This window comes from Sciurus vulgaris (assembly GCF_902686455.1).
Source record: "Sciurus vulgaris genome assembly, chromosome: 11".
NCBI lineage: Eukaryota > Metazoa > Chordata > Mammalia > Rodentia > Sciuridae > Sciurus > Sciurus vulgaris.
The window spans coordinates 55,641,941-55,661,527 of NC_136472.1; the positions used below are offsets into that span (position 1 = coordinate 55,641,941).

Sequence of the window (19,587 nt, forward strand, 5' to 3'; positions counted from 1 at the left end):
TTATTTAATTTGGTGCTGGGGATTGAACCAGTTATGCTAAGCACACTGAACTATGCCCCAAGCCTCTTCTTAGAAATGTTTGAATATCTCTCAGTAACCCTTTTAGAGTTCTCAAAATCAAAAGCAATAGGTGAGGCACAGGGGGACATGCCTCTAATCCCAGCAACTCAGGAGACTGAGGCAGGAGGATCACGAGTTCAAAACCAGATTCAGCAACTTAGTGAGGCCCTAAACAATTTAGCAAGACCATTTCTCAAAATGAAACATAAGGGGGCTGGGGATATAGCTCAGTTGGTAGAATGCTTGCCTTCCATGCATAGGGCCTTGGGTTTAGTCCCCAGCACCACTCAATCAATCAATCAGTAAACAAATAAACAAAACAAAATAAAACATAAAAAGGTCTGAGGATGTGGCTTAGTGGTTAAGTGCCCCTGGGTTTAATCACTGGTACCCCCCCCCAAAAAAAGAAAGCAATAAGAAAATCATCTGCTAAACAGTGTGGAGCATAACTGTGACTTTGCTGAATACTTGCGGTCAACTAATAAGTTCACTAACCTCTTAAGACCTGCTGAAGTCCCTCTACCTTGACCTTTTATTTAACCATTTCTTTTGTGTAAATCACATTATTTTTGCACCTTAATGTTACTTCTATACAGAAGTGTCTGGATACCTATTGGAAGGAAATCTGAATTTCTATCGTGGTTGTAAATTAAAATCTATAGAAGATTCTTTCTCTTTAAAAACATATTCAGTGCTTTGCAAAGATCTATTGGTATTATTCTCAAAAAAGTAGTACTTATCCTATTTAGTGTTAATGCTGTCAATAAAATGAAATGTGGACAGTTTTTTTTTTTTTTTTTTTAAGTTGTTTTAGCCAAATAATAAGAATTATGATTAAGGGGTTGGGGTTGGAGCTCAGTGGTAAAGCCCTTTGGGCGCCTAGCACATGTGAGACACTGGGTTCTATACTCAGCACCACATAAAATAAATGAACAAATAAAATAAAGGTATTGTGTCTAACTACAACTAAAAATAATAATAATAATTTAAAAAATAATTATGATTAAGGTGTTTCTTAGAATGTATGATGAGTTGTCCTGGAAAAACTAAAATTCTAAATGTTGTGATGAGAAATTGAAATAGAATAGCTTCATAGCACTCCACATTTGCTGTAAACTATGGTTTACTAAGAGTTCATATTGAATTAAGAGTAATCAGAAATTATCACTTTATGGTACATAAGAGTCAACAGAAAAAAAAAAAAAAAAAAAGACAATGAAAAGAAAATTCTAGCCAGTTGCAATGGCACATGCCCATAATCTCCACGACTCAGGAGTCTGAGGTAGGAGGATTGCAGGTTTAAGGTCAGCCTCAGCAGTTTATTAAGTAGTGCTTTTCCTAGTGTGTACTTAAAAAGTCAAAAAAGAAGATAAGAGCTGGGTATTCAGATCAGTGGTAGAGTACTTGCCTAATGTGCTCAAGGCCCTGGGTCCAACTCCAGTACCACCCGGAGCAAAAAATTTTCCCTCTCTTTTTGTAAAATAATGGTTAATTATGCTATCCCTCCAAAGTTTCTCCTCTTTTTCCCCTCTTTTCCCAGGTATTATATCATCTTAAGTTAACTGCCATGTAATATCTCTTCCCTTCCCCATCACCTCCATTGCAGAAAAACCATGTTTCAAGTTTTTATTTTTTAGAAAACAAATGGGATTGGTCCTGCTTTGTATATCTCTATATCAGACATTCTTAGGAAAGATGATGCAACCCAAGACTCCTGAAATTGAAAATGTGCTTCTAAAATATTGAAGCAAACCATATCATCATCATGTCATTCATTATTCACATTTTGCTGGAAGTATTCAAAGAAACAAATATTAATACATAATTTACTGTTTCGTTTTTTTTTTTTTTTTTTTTTTCGTTGCTGTAGCTTGTGTACAATGGATATAGCAAGGAAACCCTGAGACAAAGAGAACTTCAACTGAGTGTACTAAGTGCAGAATCTCTGCGGGAGAATTTTTTCTTGGGTGGAATAACTCTGCCTTTGAAAGATTTCAACTTGAGCAAAGAGACAGTTAAGTGGTATCAGCTGACTGCAGCAACTTACTTGTAATCAAGTGAATTTCTCAGATTTGGAAGTAAGAAGAGTTACATAAATGTGTGTATACATGAATGCATGCAGACTTGTGAACTTTGTATAGTATTTTTATACTTGTGCAAAAATTATAAAGTGAAATATACTTGCTGTATTTCAACACATCAGTTGGACCAATAGTCACATAACTAAATTTTATAAATTTCAGGAAGCCATTACTGTTTTAAAGTCATTTGAAATGTTACAAATCCTAACCTTGATAAGTCCTGAAAAAGACTTTGAGGTAGTACTATTTTGAGGTGGTTCAGCCATCCATTTTGCAGTGTTTCCTATACAGACATAGTATATTTGTTTTTCTGTTATGCACCTTTTACAGCTTTTACCACTGTGTATGTTCACAAACACCAAAGTAAAGGAAAGATGCAGAATGTTACCATAAAACGCAGCTGCTATTCATAGGGCTGAAAAGCAAAGCACAAATAGTAGATAGCTATGTTAAGAACTACTAAGTAGTTTATAGAAAATAGGGGAAAAATAATAGTTTTTTTTATTCATTATTAAAGCCTTTCTCAGAATAAGTGCCAATTGCTGAAGTTGTAAATAATGGTGCCTTACTTAACTTTATATGCATCTTTGGCACTTACTTTCTGACTTTTTTTTCCCTAACTTGATAAATGAGTAATTTCCCCACACTTTCAGCTTATTAAGGACAAAACATTATGTACATATACTGGTTTTTTTCCCACAAAAACAATTTTCTTTGCTTCTGTTGTGTTACTTATTTTAACTGTCAATCCACTTGATTTAGGTTTTCATTGCCCAGTAACTGAATAAGATTCATTGATGTAGTTGTATAATAAATTCTATCATTCCATTATAATCCTACACTTATTCCTAGGGGTGTGAATTGAAGCTGGGTAATATCACTTCCATATATCTTTACTTTCTCATTAAATAAGTGAAAATTTTCCATTCCTGTGCCCATTCCTGTTTGCATAAGAACTCCATAATAGGACAGACTCTTTACAAAGAGGCACAGGACAAGGATTATAGGGTCCAAACAGTTTTAATATAGATCTTTATGGGAGTTCATCTTATAAATTGACATTTGTAAACATTGTATGTTCACATTTAAGAATTATTTTCCATCATACAATGAGATTCAGAATCATAAGGGACAGAAATGAAATTATTATACTATAACCATTAAGGATAACACTCATTTTTTTACTACTCATTGACCTTCAGACATAATTTTGTTTAGTTTAGATAAATATGTATATGTAATAACTTTCATGGTTAGAGTGGATATTCACATACTTTTAAAATGGTAATAGAGATGTAGCAATCTGGTCCTTGTGAAAAAACTGACAAATATGTAATAAAGAGTATCAAGAGAGAAAAGACAATCTCTAATTCAGTTGCCCAGAACAGAATTTCTAGGAAGTATGCAGATGTTTAATATGAATGATAACTACAAAACAGAAATAAACCAGTTTTAAAATAACCAAACAAACTTGAAATTTTGGTGCCTAACACTAATGGTCCATTTGTAGGAAAACCAGACTGGGGATGTAGCTTAGTGGAAAAGTGCTTGCCTAGCATACACAAGGCCCTGGGTTTAATCCCCAGCATCCCCACCCCCAAAATAATTTGTAGGAAAACTCATGAGTATGATTTTGTATGCCTTTTTAAAAAATATTAAAATGTGTTGTCTATTTAATAAGTTAATTAAAATGCAGATCAAAGCACCGTTTGCTTTTTCCACATGCAGTTCACATTTCCTTTAGTGTGTAAGTAGTTTTGCAAATGTAGCGTAGCACTAGAAATTTTCACTTACACTTAGGTTGAGACCTAATTCCATTCCATGAATTTTCACTTAGCCACTGTTAAAAAATACTAATGTCTTGGTAAAAGTTGTTGTTTATTGGACTCAACATGGACTGCTTTTTTGCACTCCGTCACAGCAGTGTCTTTAAGCACAAATAGAACTAGAAAATGTGATGTCACTTTTCAGTTACAAGAAATCTGGATTCATATCTAAAAGTGTATATTATGATTAATATTGTACAGTTAACGAGTTTAGAATAATAGTGATGTTTTCTCTTAATTTAACTCATTTTGTGCCTTCTTTGGTCATGAAAACACCTATATTTTAACATAAGTTATTTCTTTGTGAAATGCTGAACTTCAGCCCATACCAAAAAACAAAAACAAAAAAAAAAAAAAGAAAAAGGGGAGCCTCTTTGCACTACTACTATCACTCAATTCTAAATTAGTTGAATTTTAAGTTTGGTTTTTTTTTTTTTAAACTTAATCTGAAAAACAAAAATCTAGGGCAAAGACACTAATTTGTATGATCACAATATTTTATACTTTATTGAGTAAAAATAATTCTGCTGCATGTAAGTCATGTACCAGAAGAATTCTTTATTCTTGCCAGTGTTTTATAGTTCATCCCAAGAATTTATTCTTTTCTCTACTGAGGAACCCAGTGTAGAACTGACACTGATGTTTTCATTACTGCCTTATATGAATCTATAAATACTTAAATGTTAAGGCATGTATGATCTTTGATAAAGTATTCCTTTTTTCAAATTCAAGTTGTATAAGTCAAAATCTTGCCTTAAATTGTTTGACTGTTCTTTCTAGAATTCAAGTATTGTGTCATTTAAAAAAGAAACACTTTTGATAAACTTAAGATCAAAAAGGATTGAATCCCCACTATTATAATCCATAGATTTACTTACATACTGTTTCACTAGCAGTGCAAATATGATTATAACTAATCTTATCTATAAGAACCAAATACTTTAATTATATTAGGATAGTGAATAAAGATGTATAATATTTTTATTAATACTTTGAATATATTCGACTGAATATATTGAATGTGACTTCATAACTGTACTACAATTATATTAAAATATTTCTGCAATAAGGAAACTGCTGTTGTTTCTTGTTGACTTCATATTTTAATTTCAAACTTTTGAGCTCACTGTTGCTGTTCTTTGCTTCTCACCCAGTTCAGAAATCCTGAAGGATTGAGTAAGGAATTGGAGAACAGACTAACAGAGTCAGACCCTGTCTTTAAAAAAATAAAAAGAGGGGTTGTGGCTCAGTGGTACAGTGATTGCCTAGCACATGTGAGGCACAGGGTTCAATCCTCAGCACCACATACAGTAAGTAAGTAAATAAATAGATGAATAAAATATACTGTGTTCATCTACAAGTGAAAAATATTTTTAAAAATTAAAAAAAAAAGAAGTGAGGTGGGGTACTGGGCTCAGTCACCAATACCACAAAAACAGAACATCATCAACAACAAAAAAAGGTGGAGAGCTTAAAGACAATTAAAGACCTGTAATAGCTAGGAGCAGTGGCACATGGCTATAATCCCAGTGGCTCAGGATGCTTATAAGACAACAGGATTGCAAGTTCAAATCTAGCCTTAGGAATTTAGCAAGAACTTAGCTGAGACCCTGTCTCAAATTAAAAAATAAAAAGGTCTGGGCTGTGGCTCAGTGGTTAAGCACCCCTGGGTTCAACCTTTAGGACCAAAAATAAGTAAAATCTTCTAATAATAGTTATAATCCCTATTCTGTGAATATTTGAGTCAACAGTCCTGTACCCTTATTAGAAAAGTTACAAAGTCTTTTAACAGCTAATTTTTCTTCATTTTTTTAAACCAGTGTTAGACTCAATGTGGTCCTTGTGTTGTTTATTATAAACATTCCTGTAAGACAATTAAGTGTGATGTCAGGGGGCTGAGGGCAAATCATTCCAGCAATGCTGTGAGTTTAAGAGCTTCCTGTATGGGGCTGGGGATATAGCTCAGTTGGTAGAATGCTTGCCTCACATGCACAGTTATAAATTTTATGAGGAAAATATAAAATGAAATTAACAAAGGAAAAAATACTGTTTGTGTAATAGCTGTGAACTAAGAAAAATTACGTTTATAATCTTGAACCTTTACTTAGGTATAGATTATATTCCCTGTCTGAGATCACAGTGATCTTTACAACAAAATAAATCCTTTGAACGCAACTTTAAATGAGCTGAAGCCTAGCCTATTTGGGGACCATTTTAACATGGAGTAAGGTAGGAGACAGAGCCTTATCTCAAGTAAAGTGGGGCTTTTCACAATAACACAGTACAATATTACATCTGGAACATGAATTTAAAGCTAAGAGAGCTTTTAACTTTTGTGGAAAGAGTGGCAGAATGCTATGTTTTACAGTGTCACCTCACCTTTAACCAGAAAAGTCTCTACTTAACATCTTTCAAAAATGCATTTAAATTCTAACTCCAGTGTGAAGAGTAACACAAAATTGTATGTATAACTTATTGACAACAGGTTACTTTATCCAGCTATAAAACATCAAATCACATGAATAAATATCAACCAAATTTGTTATTTCTATACAAATCTGAGACTTACTACAGATAATTTTAGTTTGGAGAACACCAACTCAGCAAAGTGCTGTCCTAAGCTTTACATTTAACTAAATTTAACTTTCAAAGTACACGTTGGAATCCAGAGTGTACAGTAACAGTAATCATGGGTCTTCATGGGTTAACAAAAATCAAAGAATAGGGCTGGGGATATAGCTCAGTTGGTAGGGTGCTTGCCTCATAAGCACAAGGCTCTAAGTTCAATCCCCAGCACCAAAAAATAAATAAATAAATCAAAGAATAGCCTTAAATCTCTTATACATTTAAGAAACAGTGTTAATGATCCGAAATTGACTTAAAGCAATCAGATATAAAACAGGTCTTCAAATGACTGTGGCCCTTCTATGTTAAGTGAGTTCTCCACTGTCAGTTGTACCCAGAGGCTCCTTTGGGGCCTTTTTCTTATATTAGGTGTGTTGATATGCAATGGAGGAGGCCCTTTCCATCCTTTTCTTTAGACTTCCTTCAAGATCCCTTTGCAGAGGTTGCCTACAAAACACAGGTTGGCCTTAGTTTTTGTGTCTTTGTTTCCCAGGTGCAGTTATTTATTCTGCCAGTCTCCCAGGCATTTAGTTTGATGGGATTCTATTATAGCAAGCATTGCTTTGCCCCATTGATGAATATCCCTTGGCCGAAAGGGGGTGTCCTATCAGATTTTAAAAGGGTAGACTATTCCTGTCCCCAGGTCATTCTTTCTGGCCAGCAGCCTCCACCCTCTGTGGGCAAAAGGCAGGGCAGAGGCCAGGTTCTCTTTGGTCATTTTTCTACAGCCCAGACAGCTTTTCCAGGATATCCTCCCTACCCCCTGCCCCCAGTTTAGAGTTAGTGTTCTTGACCAACCACAGTGAGATCATCTGTGGCTACCTGGGGCCAGGCTGAGAAACAGCGCTGGGAGTGTCATACTGGGTTTAAAATATTTAAGTCTTTTTTTAACCCTTTCTTTGGGTGTCCTGCTATCTTTGCACACCAGAGGCAGTGCCTTTTGGCACCTTCAAATTAGTTCCTGATGGTTCAGACCCCTTATCGTGCAACTGCATAAATACCTATACATATAGATTCTCTTTCATATACTTCACCCCTGACAGACCAACTTCAACATCAAGATTGTATAATTCATAAAAACCACTTAAAGAGCAGATTGTGTTACAGTAAACCCTCTCTTAGGCTTAAACCTATAGGTGGCTCATGTAGCCAAGATCTCTGCTCAAGAGACTACCAGTAAGATCAATGCAGCATGGCCCATGTCTTAAAGGGCCAGTAACAGATAAGAGAGGATGACAGAAACCAGGGCTGACAGACCAGAACCTTCAAAATAGGTAGACCTGCATATACAAATTTCTTCAACTTACTTTACCTTTGATAGACCAATTTCAACTTCAAGATTATACAATAATCTAGAAAGCTATTTAAAGGCCAGATCAAAACATTATCTTAGACTTATAGGTGACCCTTCTTCACTTTCCTCTGACAGAGGAACTCCAATTGCAAGATTATACAAAAAAGAAAGTGAAAGGGAATTCACTTTCCCTCTGACAGAGCAACTCCAATTGCAAGATTATACAAAAAAGAAACAAAGACAACCAGAGAGGAACCCAAAAACCATGACCAACAGATGTGAACCTTTAAACTGACCATCCAAGATCTTTCCCAAGAGACTACCTATAGAATCAACGCAGTTCTGGCCATGTCTTAAAAGGGGTAATAACATACAAAAAAAACAGACAACCAGAGGGAATTCCCAAGCCCAAGGCCAACAAACACATGAGAACCCCATAACAGATCAAAAGGGAGTACGTATCCATAGGTTCTCAAGTCCCACTTAACTGTGACTCCTACACCAGTGGTGCCACAGATGTCCCCAGAAAGAGGGACCAGATGTTCCCACAAAAAAGAATCCAGGGTCTCAGTGCACACTGGGGGATTTATCAAATGGCCAAAGTTGTGTGACTTTCCTGAGTTCAGTTTCCTTTTTCTCAAAGTGGACCTCAATGGAACAACCTGTACCCTTCAGGGAGAGAAGGTGGGAGGTCCCTAAAGCAAAAGGAGCTTCAGCAGCTGCTGAGATGGTCCCTGAGTCCCTCCCTTTAGTCGCAGGAACACCTCTGTTTACAGTGGAGGCAAACTCACCCATCTCCTAATGCTTCTGCAATTGGCTCTCAACAAGTTCACCAGCACCAAAAATTGTCAGCATGGAAGTTGGGTTCTTCGGAGAGCCAGGCCTGCCCAAGAGAGCTGGAACGGGAGCTGCTCTTGAATTCTATTTGAGGTGCCAAATTTGTTGCTAAAAGCTTTGTCCTTGCCCCCGATGCCAATCCAAAAACAAAGACGTGGGTTTAAGACAAAGGAAAAAGATTTATTGCTTTGCTAGCAAAAGGAGAAACAGGGGACTCCTCTCCCAAAGGCTGTGATTCTGCCCATCATGGGGAACAGGGGGGCGGTTTAAGAGGTGATTCTGAGAAAATGAGATTAGGGAGGAGAGATCAGGAAGGAAAAGATCAGGGAGAAGGTCATGGAAAAGGATGGGAAAAAGGAAAAAAGTTTCAAAGCAACAAGGGATATAGACAAAGCATCAAGTGAACTCCTATTACAGTACCATATTAAAATAATAATAATAAAAATAGTAGTAGTAATTTACTGCATGGGGAAATAGACTCCTTCAGATGAGACTTTTTGGGGAAGGCCCAAGATGATATTGGAGATCAGTATCTGAAAGCCAGACCTGAGATTTTGGGGAATAGTATTTAAGCAGTGCAAAAGCAAGAGGAAAAGCTCCAAAAGAAACACTTTGTTAATTTTGCAGAATCAGAAAGGACTGTGGCTGGAGTGTTTAGAATTGGGTGGAGAATGGTAAGACATAAGGCTGGGGGTTTGGATTTTATTCTAAATGTATTGAGAAAGCACTGGAGGGACTTATGCAAGGGAGTAATCAATTATCTGATTTACTATATTAAAAGATCATGCATTGCTAGGTGGAGTATGGATTGTGTTTAGAGTGGGGAAAAACATGAGAAAAAGCACAAACAGTGAGGAGAGCTCTTAGTTGACCACAATCAGAAATGAAGCTGCTAGGATAGAGGGTACCAGTGGAAATGGAGAGTAGAGAATGGATTCATGATATATTTTTGTGGTGAGATGTGCTGAAATGACTATCTTACAGAAATAAGAGGAAAAGTGTGTACACTTTTTAGCAAATGGAGTTAAGTATTTTTAGCAAATGGAGTAAGTAGTAAAAAGAAAGGGTATGGAGTGGTAGCTAAAGGTAGGGACCAAGAATTGGAGTCAAGTTTGAGATACCTATCTATCCGGTCTAAAAATGTAAATGTGGTTAGTTATAGGACTACATCTTTACTAGGAAAAAAATTACCCAAAGAAAATTATCCAATTTGACTGAAGTTCCTAATGTTTTGGGGGTAATAATATGCAGCAAATAGGGATAGGTTCAAAGAGGGTGGACATTTTAGTACTTATAGGTTTATTTGTTTTTTTTGTAGGGCTGGGGATTGAACCGAGGGCCTTGTGGTTGCAAGGCAAGCACTCTACCAACTGAGCTATAGCCCCAGCCCAAGGTTTTTCATTTTTGTTTGTTTGTTTGATACTGAGATCTATCCCAAGGGCGCTTTCCCACTGAGCTACATTCCCAGCCCTTTTTATTTTGGGCAAGAGTCTGGTTGCTGAAGGCCTCGCTGAATTGCTGAAGCTGGCCTTGAACTTGTCTCAGCCTCCTGAGTCTCTGGAATTACAGGCGTACACCAGGGGGCCCAGAAGACCTAGGGTATTTTTAAACCTTTCACTAATTACTTTAAACGTGTCGATAGGAATTTGTTTTTACCAAGCATCCTCTTTTCCAGGATCATGGTTTTGTTGTTTTGAACAAAGCTGCTTCATTGGCCCACTCTTTCAAAGCATTGTGTACCAGCACTGGTTCAGTATTAGAACTTCCTAAGTGGTGGCAGATCTAAGCTTCCTTAGAGCTTCTTTTCCCAAGAAGTTCAAGGGCCTCGTTTTCTTTCTCATCTTCCCGGACCTGGCAAATGTCACTCGCTTGGATACGCTGCTCCGCAAGGCTCTCCCGAGATTAGATTAGGATCTGAAGGTAAGAAGTGGAAGCACTTGGCAGGGCACCGGCCACTCCAGTGCTGCATTCATAACACGATATTGTGCCCGTTAATTAAAAGCTGGGACAACTTCTGAGGGAATCAAGACGGACGATGCAAAGGGACGCTGGTGAAGGAATGAATCCTCTTGTATGGCCGAGCCTTGCAGCTCTATCCAAGCGGTCCCCACTCCTGACCCAGGATTTGAACGTGTACGAGTTGGGCGCTGGCAGCACCTAATTCTGGAGGTGCTCGCCAGCACTGAACTTTGCCTGACTCAATTTCCCACTGTGGCCGCGAAACAGCGTTTGGGATCAAGTCTCAATCGCATATTCCTACGCACGCCGAAGTGCATTTTGGGATACGTAGTCACGCCGTCGCCGGTAGCTGTGCAGCGTAGCCGCGCTTCCTGCGTGCGAGGAAGCGGGGACGTGTGAGGTCACTTCCTGCGTGCGGCGTGATTTCCTGCGGCGTTTCCACCCTCTCTGTCTTTTTGCTGCCTGACTGCCGCCATCATGGGTCGCATGCATGCTCCCGGGTGAGCGCGTGGCGCGGAGCCAAATTGCGGGACTGGGCCGCTGGGGCAGGGGAAAGGAGGGAGTGTGGGCTGCAGGTTGAGGGGATGGTGTTCTGGGCTGCTGTGACAGGGGCCGCCACCTCACCCCGTCCTCTTCTCTCTTCAGGAAGGGCCTATCCCAGTCGGCTCTGCCCTATCGCCGCAGCGTCCCCACCGTAAGTAACACGGAGGACTCTGGAGGAGGATGGAAGTGGTCCCGTGGGGGAGGCGAGTCCGGGCTGTGGAGACCCGTGCACAAAGCAGTGCGGCCTTGTGGGTGGCGGGGATCCCTGTGTTCGGCGCCATCCCTGGTTTCTCATCCTAAGACCGTTTTCTGTTTCATAAATAGTGGTTGAAGTTGACGTCTGACGACGTAAAGGAGCAGATTTATAAACTGGCCAAGAAGGGTCTGACTCCCTCACAAATTGGTGAGTGTTATCATGTCTAGCAAATCCCCTTCTTTATGCCTTTTTGTGATTTGTAGAAAAACGTTCCTAGGCAAATATACCTCCTATGTCCCCTCAAAATAATTTACCCGCTTTTCTGGCTTTACTTTTTAGGACCGAGGCCTAACCTTTTTATTTGTTGAACTTTCAAGTTAAAATATGACGGCAGTATTTTGAAGTAAAAGTTAATAGTTTCTTCCATTTTATATTTGGAGAAACTGAGGCTTGATGTAGTTAAAAACCTATCTCCAAATCACACAGCTATTAAGGGAGAAGTTGGAATTGGCTGTATAGTGTGACACTTCATCACATGTGGATTGAATCTCAGCCGTTTGATTTTTGTACAAGTGCCATATTTATTTGTCTGCTGTGTGTTGTGCCCTGAGAAAATAAAAAGGAAAAATATCTTTCTAGAACTTATAATCTAGTGGAGGTATAACATACTAGAAGATTATGTAATAAACTCTCAAGTACTGGTAAGTAAGAAGGTTTGAAAGAAATAATATATGTTAAGTGTTAAGAATGCTAGCTGGTACAAATTCACAAGTGTTAGCTGCTGTTAATTACAAAACAAATGGATTTAGGTGTGTGTTCAGCCATATTCCAGCACACTCACTACAATGATGATCTTCCAACATTAGCAGTTTTCACCAGAAAGGTTTTTCTTAGTGTTGGGCAAACCTTCCTTGGATGTCTGAGTGAGCTTTGCATGCATTCTCATGTTGGTTCCTTTGATTTATCAAAGTAGATCCCATCTTAGAGATAGGAAACTTGGAAAATGACTTATCTTCTGAACCTTAACTTAACGTGTTCCAGTTATCATTTGGTGTTGGAAGTTGAAATATGTGATTCTCTTTTTAGGTGTGATACTGAGGGATTCACATGGTGTTGCACAAGTACGTTTTGTGACTGGCAATAAAATCTTGAGAATCCTGAAGTCCAAAGGACTTGCTCCTGATCTTCCTGAGGATCTCTATCATTTAATTAAGAAAGCAGTTGCTGTTCGAAAGCATCTTGAGAGGAATAGAAAGGTAAGAGGGTAAATAAAACCTGTTACTAAGTAGACATGCTTATACAAACTTAATATTAGTAAGTATGCCTCTGATTTGAATTAATTAAGGTGATTCAGGACAGAGTTAGTGAGGACCACAGTTGCTTTCAAATAAAAATCCACCAGGGTTGATTATTATTTCGCTCTCCTAAATATAGTATAGCCAGTTGACAGAAAATATTGGTGGGTGGGTTTGTTTGTTTGTTTGGTGTTGGGATTAGCCCAAGAGTGCTTAACCATCAAGCCACATCCCCAGCCCTTTTTATTTTTTATTTTGATAGGGTCTGGTCAAGTTGCTGAGGCTTGCTTTGAACCTATGATCCTCCTGCCTTAGCCTCCTAGATTGCTGGGATTATAGGTGTGTGCCACCACACCTGGCTCAGCTATGATTTTAGTACAAGGATATTGGAATAATTTTTCATTAGAGAAAGTGCATGGAAACTCTACTTTGCCTTGTTAAATTAATGTTTAATTATTTGGAGTAGTTTTCTTGAATTGTATTGAATTTTATTTTTAGGATAAGGATGCTAAATTCCGCCTGATTCTGATAGAGAGCCGAATTCACCGATTGGCTCGATACTATAAGACCAAGCGGGTCCTTCCGCCAAATTGGAAATAGTAAGTATCTATCTTTTGTTAACTAGAATCAGCTTGATAGTAACAATTTTAGCTCTTGTGGAACAGCCATTTGTTTAACTATTCTTGGAACTCATTTCTGTCATGGAAGTAGAGTGATACTAAATCAAATAGACATGGCTGTGTTCAGTCGAAACTTTATAAAGACAAGTAGAGGGCCATAGTTTCAGGCATCTGGTTTAGACTAGAAGGGGTAATAACTTCATTTCACACCTCTCCTCCCAAGGTTTAGTGTAGTTTTGATTTTTGCATGAATTGCTCACTGTGATGATTGCTATCCAAACATTCACGGTTTCCACCAGAAAGGTTTTCTCTCATGTTGGCCAGTCCTTCCTTGGATGTCTGAGTGAGCTTCGTCATTCATTATGCTTGAGCACAATGAGCTGATTCTAGAACTCAATTTGGTGCATTTATTTGGGTTTATTTTGGCTGTTTGGAAATAGTCTTGTTAGCAGGGAGAGACTATGAATGGATACTGAGGACCAGTATTAATCCTAATTTTCTCTTTTCCTTTTCAGTGAGTCATCCACAGCCTCTGCCCTGGTGGCATAAATTTGTGTATGTATTCAAGCAATAAAAGCATTGTTTAACTAAAAGTATGTTTTGTATTTCTTTCTCCAAAAAAAGGAAGAAATCCAGAAACTAGTATGTTTTAGTGATTTCTATGTATTGATCTTTTATTACAGGGAAGTTTGTTAGCTTAATATTTTGATTCCAAAGGGAGCAGAATGATGGCATCCATGTGTCTCATCCTTTCACTGTCTCAGTAAACTAATTGAGCAGCTTGTAACCTGACAGTTGATTGCAGTATATATACAGGAGAACTGAGAGAGACTAGGAAATAAGAACTGTTTGTTTTGGTATCATTTTCTACCACTGAGCTATGTTCTCAGTCCTTTTTATTATGATACGGGGTTCTGCAAAGTTACCCAGGCCAGCCTCCAACATATAATGTGTCAGCCTCCCAAGTAGCTGAGATTACAGACATGTGCCACAGTACTTGGGTCAGAGTAGTTTACCTGGTCCTTAATAACCTGCATAGATACTGTTGCTTAAAAGAGGCAAGTATCGGTTGGGCACAGTGGCATATACCTTCTGTCATGTATAAATAAAAAGAACAAATAAATAAATAAAAGGACTAGGAACGTAGCTCAGTGGGATAGTGCCCTTGGGTTCAGTCCTCCTAGTATTGGGAGAGGTAGGGGGAGGCAAGTCTTGGCAAACTGGAATGGGTTGTTTTGAGATGATGAGACAAAATGACAAATGGCATGTGTGGCTGGCATGGGTATACAGAGCCACGGTCTTTAAAAACAAAAAGTACAAGGTAGTTCTGAACCTGAATCAGTATTGCTAAGTTTACCACTTAAATAATTTAATAGATTTTTCAACAGCAGTAATTGAAATTTATCACATGAATAATTGCTTTTTAAAAGCATTTCAAAGAAAAAGGTTTTAAGTCAAATTTAGTTTCCAACTTTTAGAAATTTTTTTAGTTAGGTTTGTCTAAAGATATACTGTAACAAATCTTTAAGGACACAAACATTAAGAAAGTGGAGCTGGGGATATAGCTCAGTTGGTAGAGTGCTTGCCTAGCATGAAAAAGACCCTTGGTTCAATCCCCAGCACTACCCAAAAAAACCAAAACAATAAGAAAGTGATTCACCCATGTCTTTAGGAACGACTGGTGCAGTTACTTTTTGTGTATACTTTGCTAGCATTATTTAATAGCGTTTTACTTCAGTATTACTTTAAGCAGTAGTAAAAATTATTTCAAATCAATAAGTGAAACCCCTTGTTTTCAAGAGACTAGCATCATAACTTTGCATAGACAGCTTGGGTAGTGCTGACTGCAGGTATAGATCCTAAATCTTACTGGATTCTCCAGGATATTTCATAGTGTTGACATATCCAACATTGTGTGCCTAGGTATGAGAACTCTTTCACTTTAAGGGGTTCACAAAGGACACATGGGTGTGGAAAGCATCCGTTTCAGTGTTTTGCCCATTTAATAGCATTAGGTGTACATTTTTAATCCCATGGTTTGTGTTCCTGTCTCTAAATTGGTCATCATAAGCCAAGAAATAAACTTTTAACATAATAAGAAAATATCTGTAAGAGTGATGAGCAAGTAAAACTAAGTGATACTTTTCAAATCAAAAGTAGACAAATGTTAGGTATTGACAAGAACCAGAAGGTAGTTAGGAGAAGTCTGTACTTTGTTTCAAAGCAAGTATTTACATATTTTATAATTTTTGCCAATAAGACAACAAATACTGCAAATAGTGTTTCTAATGCCTTTTAAAGAAAATAATATACTAGATGTAAAGCAGTGCAGGGAAAAGAAAGTAAAAAACACCTTTTGAGTGTAAGCAGGGGAACAATCAAATTTGGCTTTCAGAAATAGCTCTTGCCGAGGAGAGAAAACACTTAGCTCATTGGCCTTAGTATTTGCTCTTCACCACTACAAACCCACTCCCCTTTATGAATGAGATTGATGCAGCCCTTGATTTTAAAAATGTGTACATTGTTGCGTTTTATATATAAGAACAAACAAAAACTCAGTTCATAATAATTTCTCTTCGAAATAATATGTTCGAGATTTCAGATCGTCTTATTGGAATTTACAAGACATACAATATTACAAAAAGTGTTGCAGTAAACCCCAAAGAAATTACATCAAAAGGACTTTATTGAACTTATTTATACTGAAGATTCTTCAAAATGAATTGGCAGAGATTCAATGTAATGTTGGTTTTCTATTTTAAAACAATAGAGTTGTATAAAATACATATTCCTAAGCTGTATGATAAAACTGGCTTCTATTTTATTTTATGCTGTTAGAGTCACATGTTTTCTGTATATTAGGAGATTATAAGAATGAGTTTTGTTAAGTGGCAGATTGGAGAAAAATATGACTTGCCCTTAAGGCACTCTATAAAGTTCTGAATTATTAGATCTGTTATCAAGGCTCAGCATACCTTCATGGACTCTTGGCCTGCATTGGAAAGGCTAACTAATCTTGGGTAAATTCTTAAGGCATTCCATTTAATTTACTAATTCTGACAATCACTGTTTGTATTACCTAGATAGGAACATTTTCTTGCAAATCAGTCTGAATGTTTTACAGGAAAGTTTTAAACATACATTTCTAAAACAATGTCTCCATTCAAAACGTATTGCAAGAGAATGTCTACACAAAACTAAGTCAAAAAATGCCCTGCTATATTTGGTTCGTGAAAACAAAACATATAGGTGTTAAGCTATCAGATTGTCAGGATTTAACTGTATTTGCTCAAGGATGTTGTACTACTAGAAATAGATTGGCAAAACACCTAATTTTCAGAAGGAATTTTGGAATTGAATCAAGTCTTTGCCTTAACTCTTCAAAATTTCTATTTATCCTCCGTGCTTAATTGCCTCATTATTCAATGAACCACCATTGGTTAGGTATTAAATACAACATAGTTCACATCATTCTAAAACTAGTAAAAATGTAAACACTAGCAGCATGGACCTAAATAAAGCAAAATCTGGAAAAAAAAAAAAAAAAAAAAAGAAGAAATAGCCCTGCCACTTGAAAGCTATGTGTGGTTTGGAAACTAAAATCTCAATATCTGTTGTGAGGATTATATGGGATACTTGGGTAGTGGTAACAGTAGTTAAGAGAATCTTAAACCAGTCTAGTGGACCATCTAGAGAATCCACTTTAGGTAACACTGTATACAGTCTTGTTTGTGGGCACCATACTTAACTATATTCCATACTGTAATCTGTTGGTTACTTTTTTTTTTTTAATTGTATCCTGGTTATGGATACTTAATAGTCCAGCAAAGACACTATATCCTGTAATTTGTATTGTAGTTACATCAAGATAAATTTGCAGAAATGAGATTTGAGTTCAGAGTGTGTACACATTTTATGTATTTTGCAAAACTGCCTTTTGAAAATGTATTAAGTTCTTAAAAGTGAATAAGAATGTTAAAAGACCCTCACATCCTTTGTTTTTTTGTTTTGGTACTGGGGATTGAACCCAGTGGCACTTAACCACTGAGCCACATCCCCAGCCCAATTTTGTATTTTATTTAGAGACAGGGTCCACTGAGTTGCTTAGGACCTCACTGAATTGCTGAGGCTAGCTTTGAATTTGGGATCCTTCTGTCTCAGCCTCCCGAGCCACTGGGATTACAGGTGTGTGCCACCAGTGATTGTGTTTTTAAAATGTTATGTTTTATAAACAAATATAACTTGTTTACAAATAAGTATATATAAACATACTAGTAGTATATATTTATGGCGTATAATGAATGTGCTCCGATACATGTATACATTGTGGAGTGACTGAATCAAGCTAATTAACATGTCCTTCACATTTCTTTGTGGTGAGAATATTTAAAATCCACTCTTAGTAGTTTTAAAATGCAATATTAATCATAGTTATCTTGCTGTGCAGATAACCAGAATTCACTCCTAACACTTTGTTCCCTTTGACCAATATCTCCCTTTTCCCAGCACACCTCTGTGTCTCTGGTAACCACTATTCTACTTCTATTCTAATTTTTAGATTATACCTAATGGGAATCCCTCCTTATCCTCAGAAGATACGTCCCGAACCCCCTAGTTGATGCCTGAAACCCTGAATAATACTGAACCCTTTATGTACTGTTTTATTCCTATACATACGTACTTATGATAAAAGTTTATTTGGCACAGTGATAGACTATAAAGAATAATAAAAATAGGACAATTATAACAACACACTGTAATAAAGTGTTGGTGCAGTAACCTCAAAATAACTTACTGCACTATATTCATCCTTGTGATGTGAGATGATAACAATACTTTTATAATATGAAGGTGAGTGACTAGGCATTGTGACCTAACTCTAGACTACTTTTTATGTGTTACTACATCACAAGCACTGAGGGACAGGAAGATCACAAGTTTGAGGACAAGTTCAGTAATTTAGTGAGATCCTGACTCAAGTAAAACTGGCTGAGACTGTGTCTCATTGTAGAATGTCCCTGGGTTCAATCCCCAGCACTGTGAAAGAAGAAAAAGTATTTTTAAAGCATTTCCATGTTTTTTTTTGTTTGTTTGTTTGTTTTTTGGTAACACCTACTTTGACCCAGTTGGAAACATTTGTTCAAATCTACCCATGCATGAGCACCTGTAATCTGTAGGTTTCTCTCAACTACTTTTCCTTGAAAAATCATCTTTTCTTCGTGATAGATAGCTATCAGTGACCCAGCCTGGTCCCAAAACTCATAAGCTGAGCTAGAGGTAGTAGTGCACACCTATAATCCCAGTGACCTGGGAGGCTGAGGCAGGAGGATCACAAATTGAAAGCCAGCCTGCACAACTTAGCGAGGCCCTATCTCAAAAAGGGCTAAGGGTGTGGTTCGGTAGTAGAGTGTCCTTGGGTTCAGTGCCTAGTAACACACACAGGAAACCCCTTGGATTCCCTGCAGCCTTCCAAGTAGCTGGGACTACAGATACACCACTACACCCAGTTCTTGTGACATTATGGATTGAACCCAGAGTCTCATGTGCTAGGCAAATGCCCTACCTCTGACCTATGCTCCCAGCCCTTTTTACTTTGAGGTATGAGCTAGCTAAATTGCTCAGGTGATCCCCCTCCGTCCTGAGTAGCTGGGATTTACAGATATGTGCCACCATATCCAGTTTATAGTTTATTATTTTTTAATATAAATTAGGTGGTTTAAAAGTATTTTTGCTGGGCAAGGTGGCACACACCTGTAATCCCAGTGTCTTGGGAAACAGAAGTTTCACAAATTCAAAGCCAGCCTCAGTAATTTAGTGAGGTCCTAAGCAACTTGGTGAGACCCTGTCTCATATATAAAAATACGGGCTGGGGATGTAGCTCAATGGTTAAGCACTCCTGGGTTCAATCCCTGGTAAAAAAAAAATTATATCATTATAGAACTTAACTAATAAAAAGTTTCCTTTTGTGGCCTTATGTTCCTGAGAATAAAGGCAATCACTTTCAATGCAGCTGTCCTTTTGGCATGTAGTAAGTGGTTTTTGTTTGTTGGTTTGTACTGGGGATTGAACTGAGGAGCATTTTTCCAATGAGCTACGTCACCAGCCCTTTTTATTTTTTATTTATTTTGAAACAGGTTCTTGCTAAATGTTTAGGGCCTTGATAAATTGCTGAGACTGGCCTCAAATTTGTGATCCTCCTGCCTTATCCTCCCAAGTCACTGGGATTATAGGCATGTGCCACTGTGCCCAGA

The 19,587-nt window shown here is 37.6% G+C and overlaps 2 protein-coding genes across 3 annotated transcripts in view; both read left to right on the top strand.

Moving 5' to 3' along the window:
* The window catches only part of PIK3C2A (phosphatidylinositol-4-phosphate 3-kinase catalytic subunit type 2 alpha), a 118,134-nt gene extending 113,093 nt beyond the window's left edge, over positions 1-5,041 (top strand). For both annotated transcript variants that reach the window (XM_079104230.1, XM_079104231.1), the window contains one exon: positions 1,931-5,041. In XM_079104230.1, coding sequence (XP_078960356.1) covers positions 1,931-2,113 — 183 coding nt within the window. In that variant the 3' untranslated portion in view covers positions 2,114-5,041. The remainder of the gene's footprint in view (positions 1-1,930) is intronic.
* A 6,039-nt stretch (positions 5,042-11,080) lies between these two features.
* On the top strand, positions 11,081-13,929 carry RPS13 (ribosomal protein S13). Its single transcript, XM_079104429.1, has 6 exons — positions 11,081-11,182; positions 11,328-11,376; positions 11,550-11,628; positions 12,508-12,677; positions 13,215-13,315; positions 13,852-13,929. Exons 1-6 carry the CDS (start codon positions 11,160-11,162, stop codon positions 13,883-13,885), a joined length of 456 nt encoding a protein of 151 aa, XP_078960555.1. The 5' UTR covers positions 11,081-11,159; the 3' UTR covers positions 13,886-13,929.
* Positions 13,930-19,587: the final 5,658 nt, after the last annotated feature.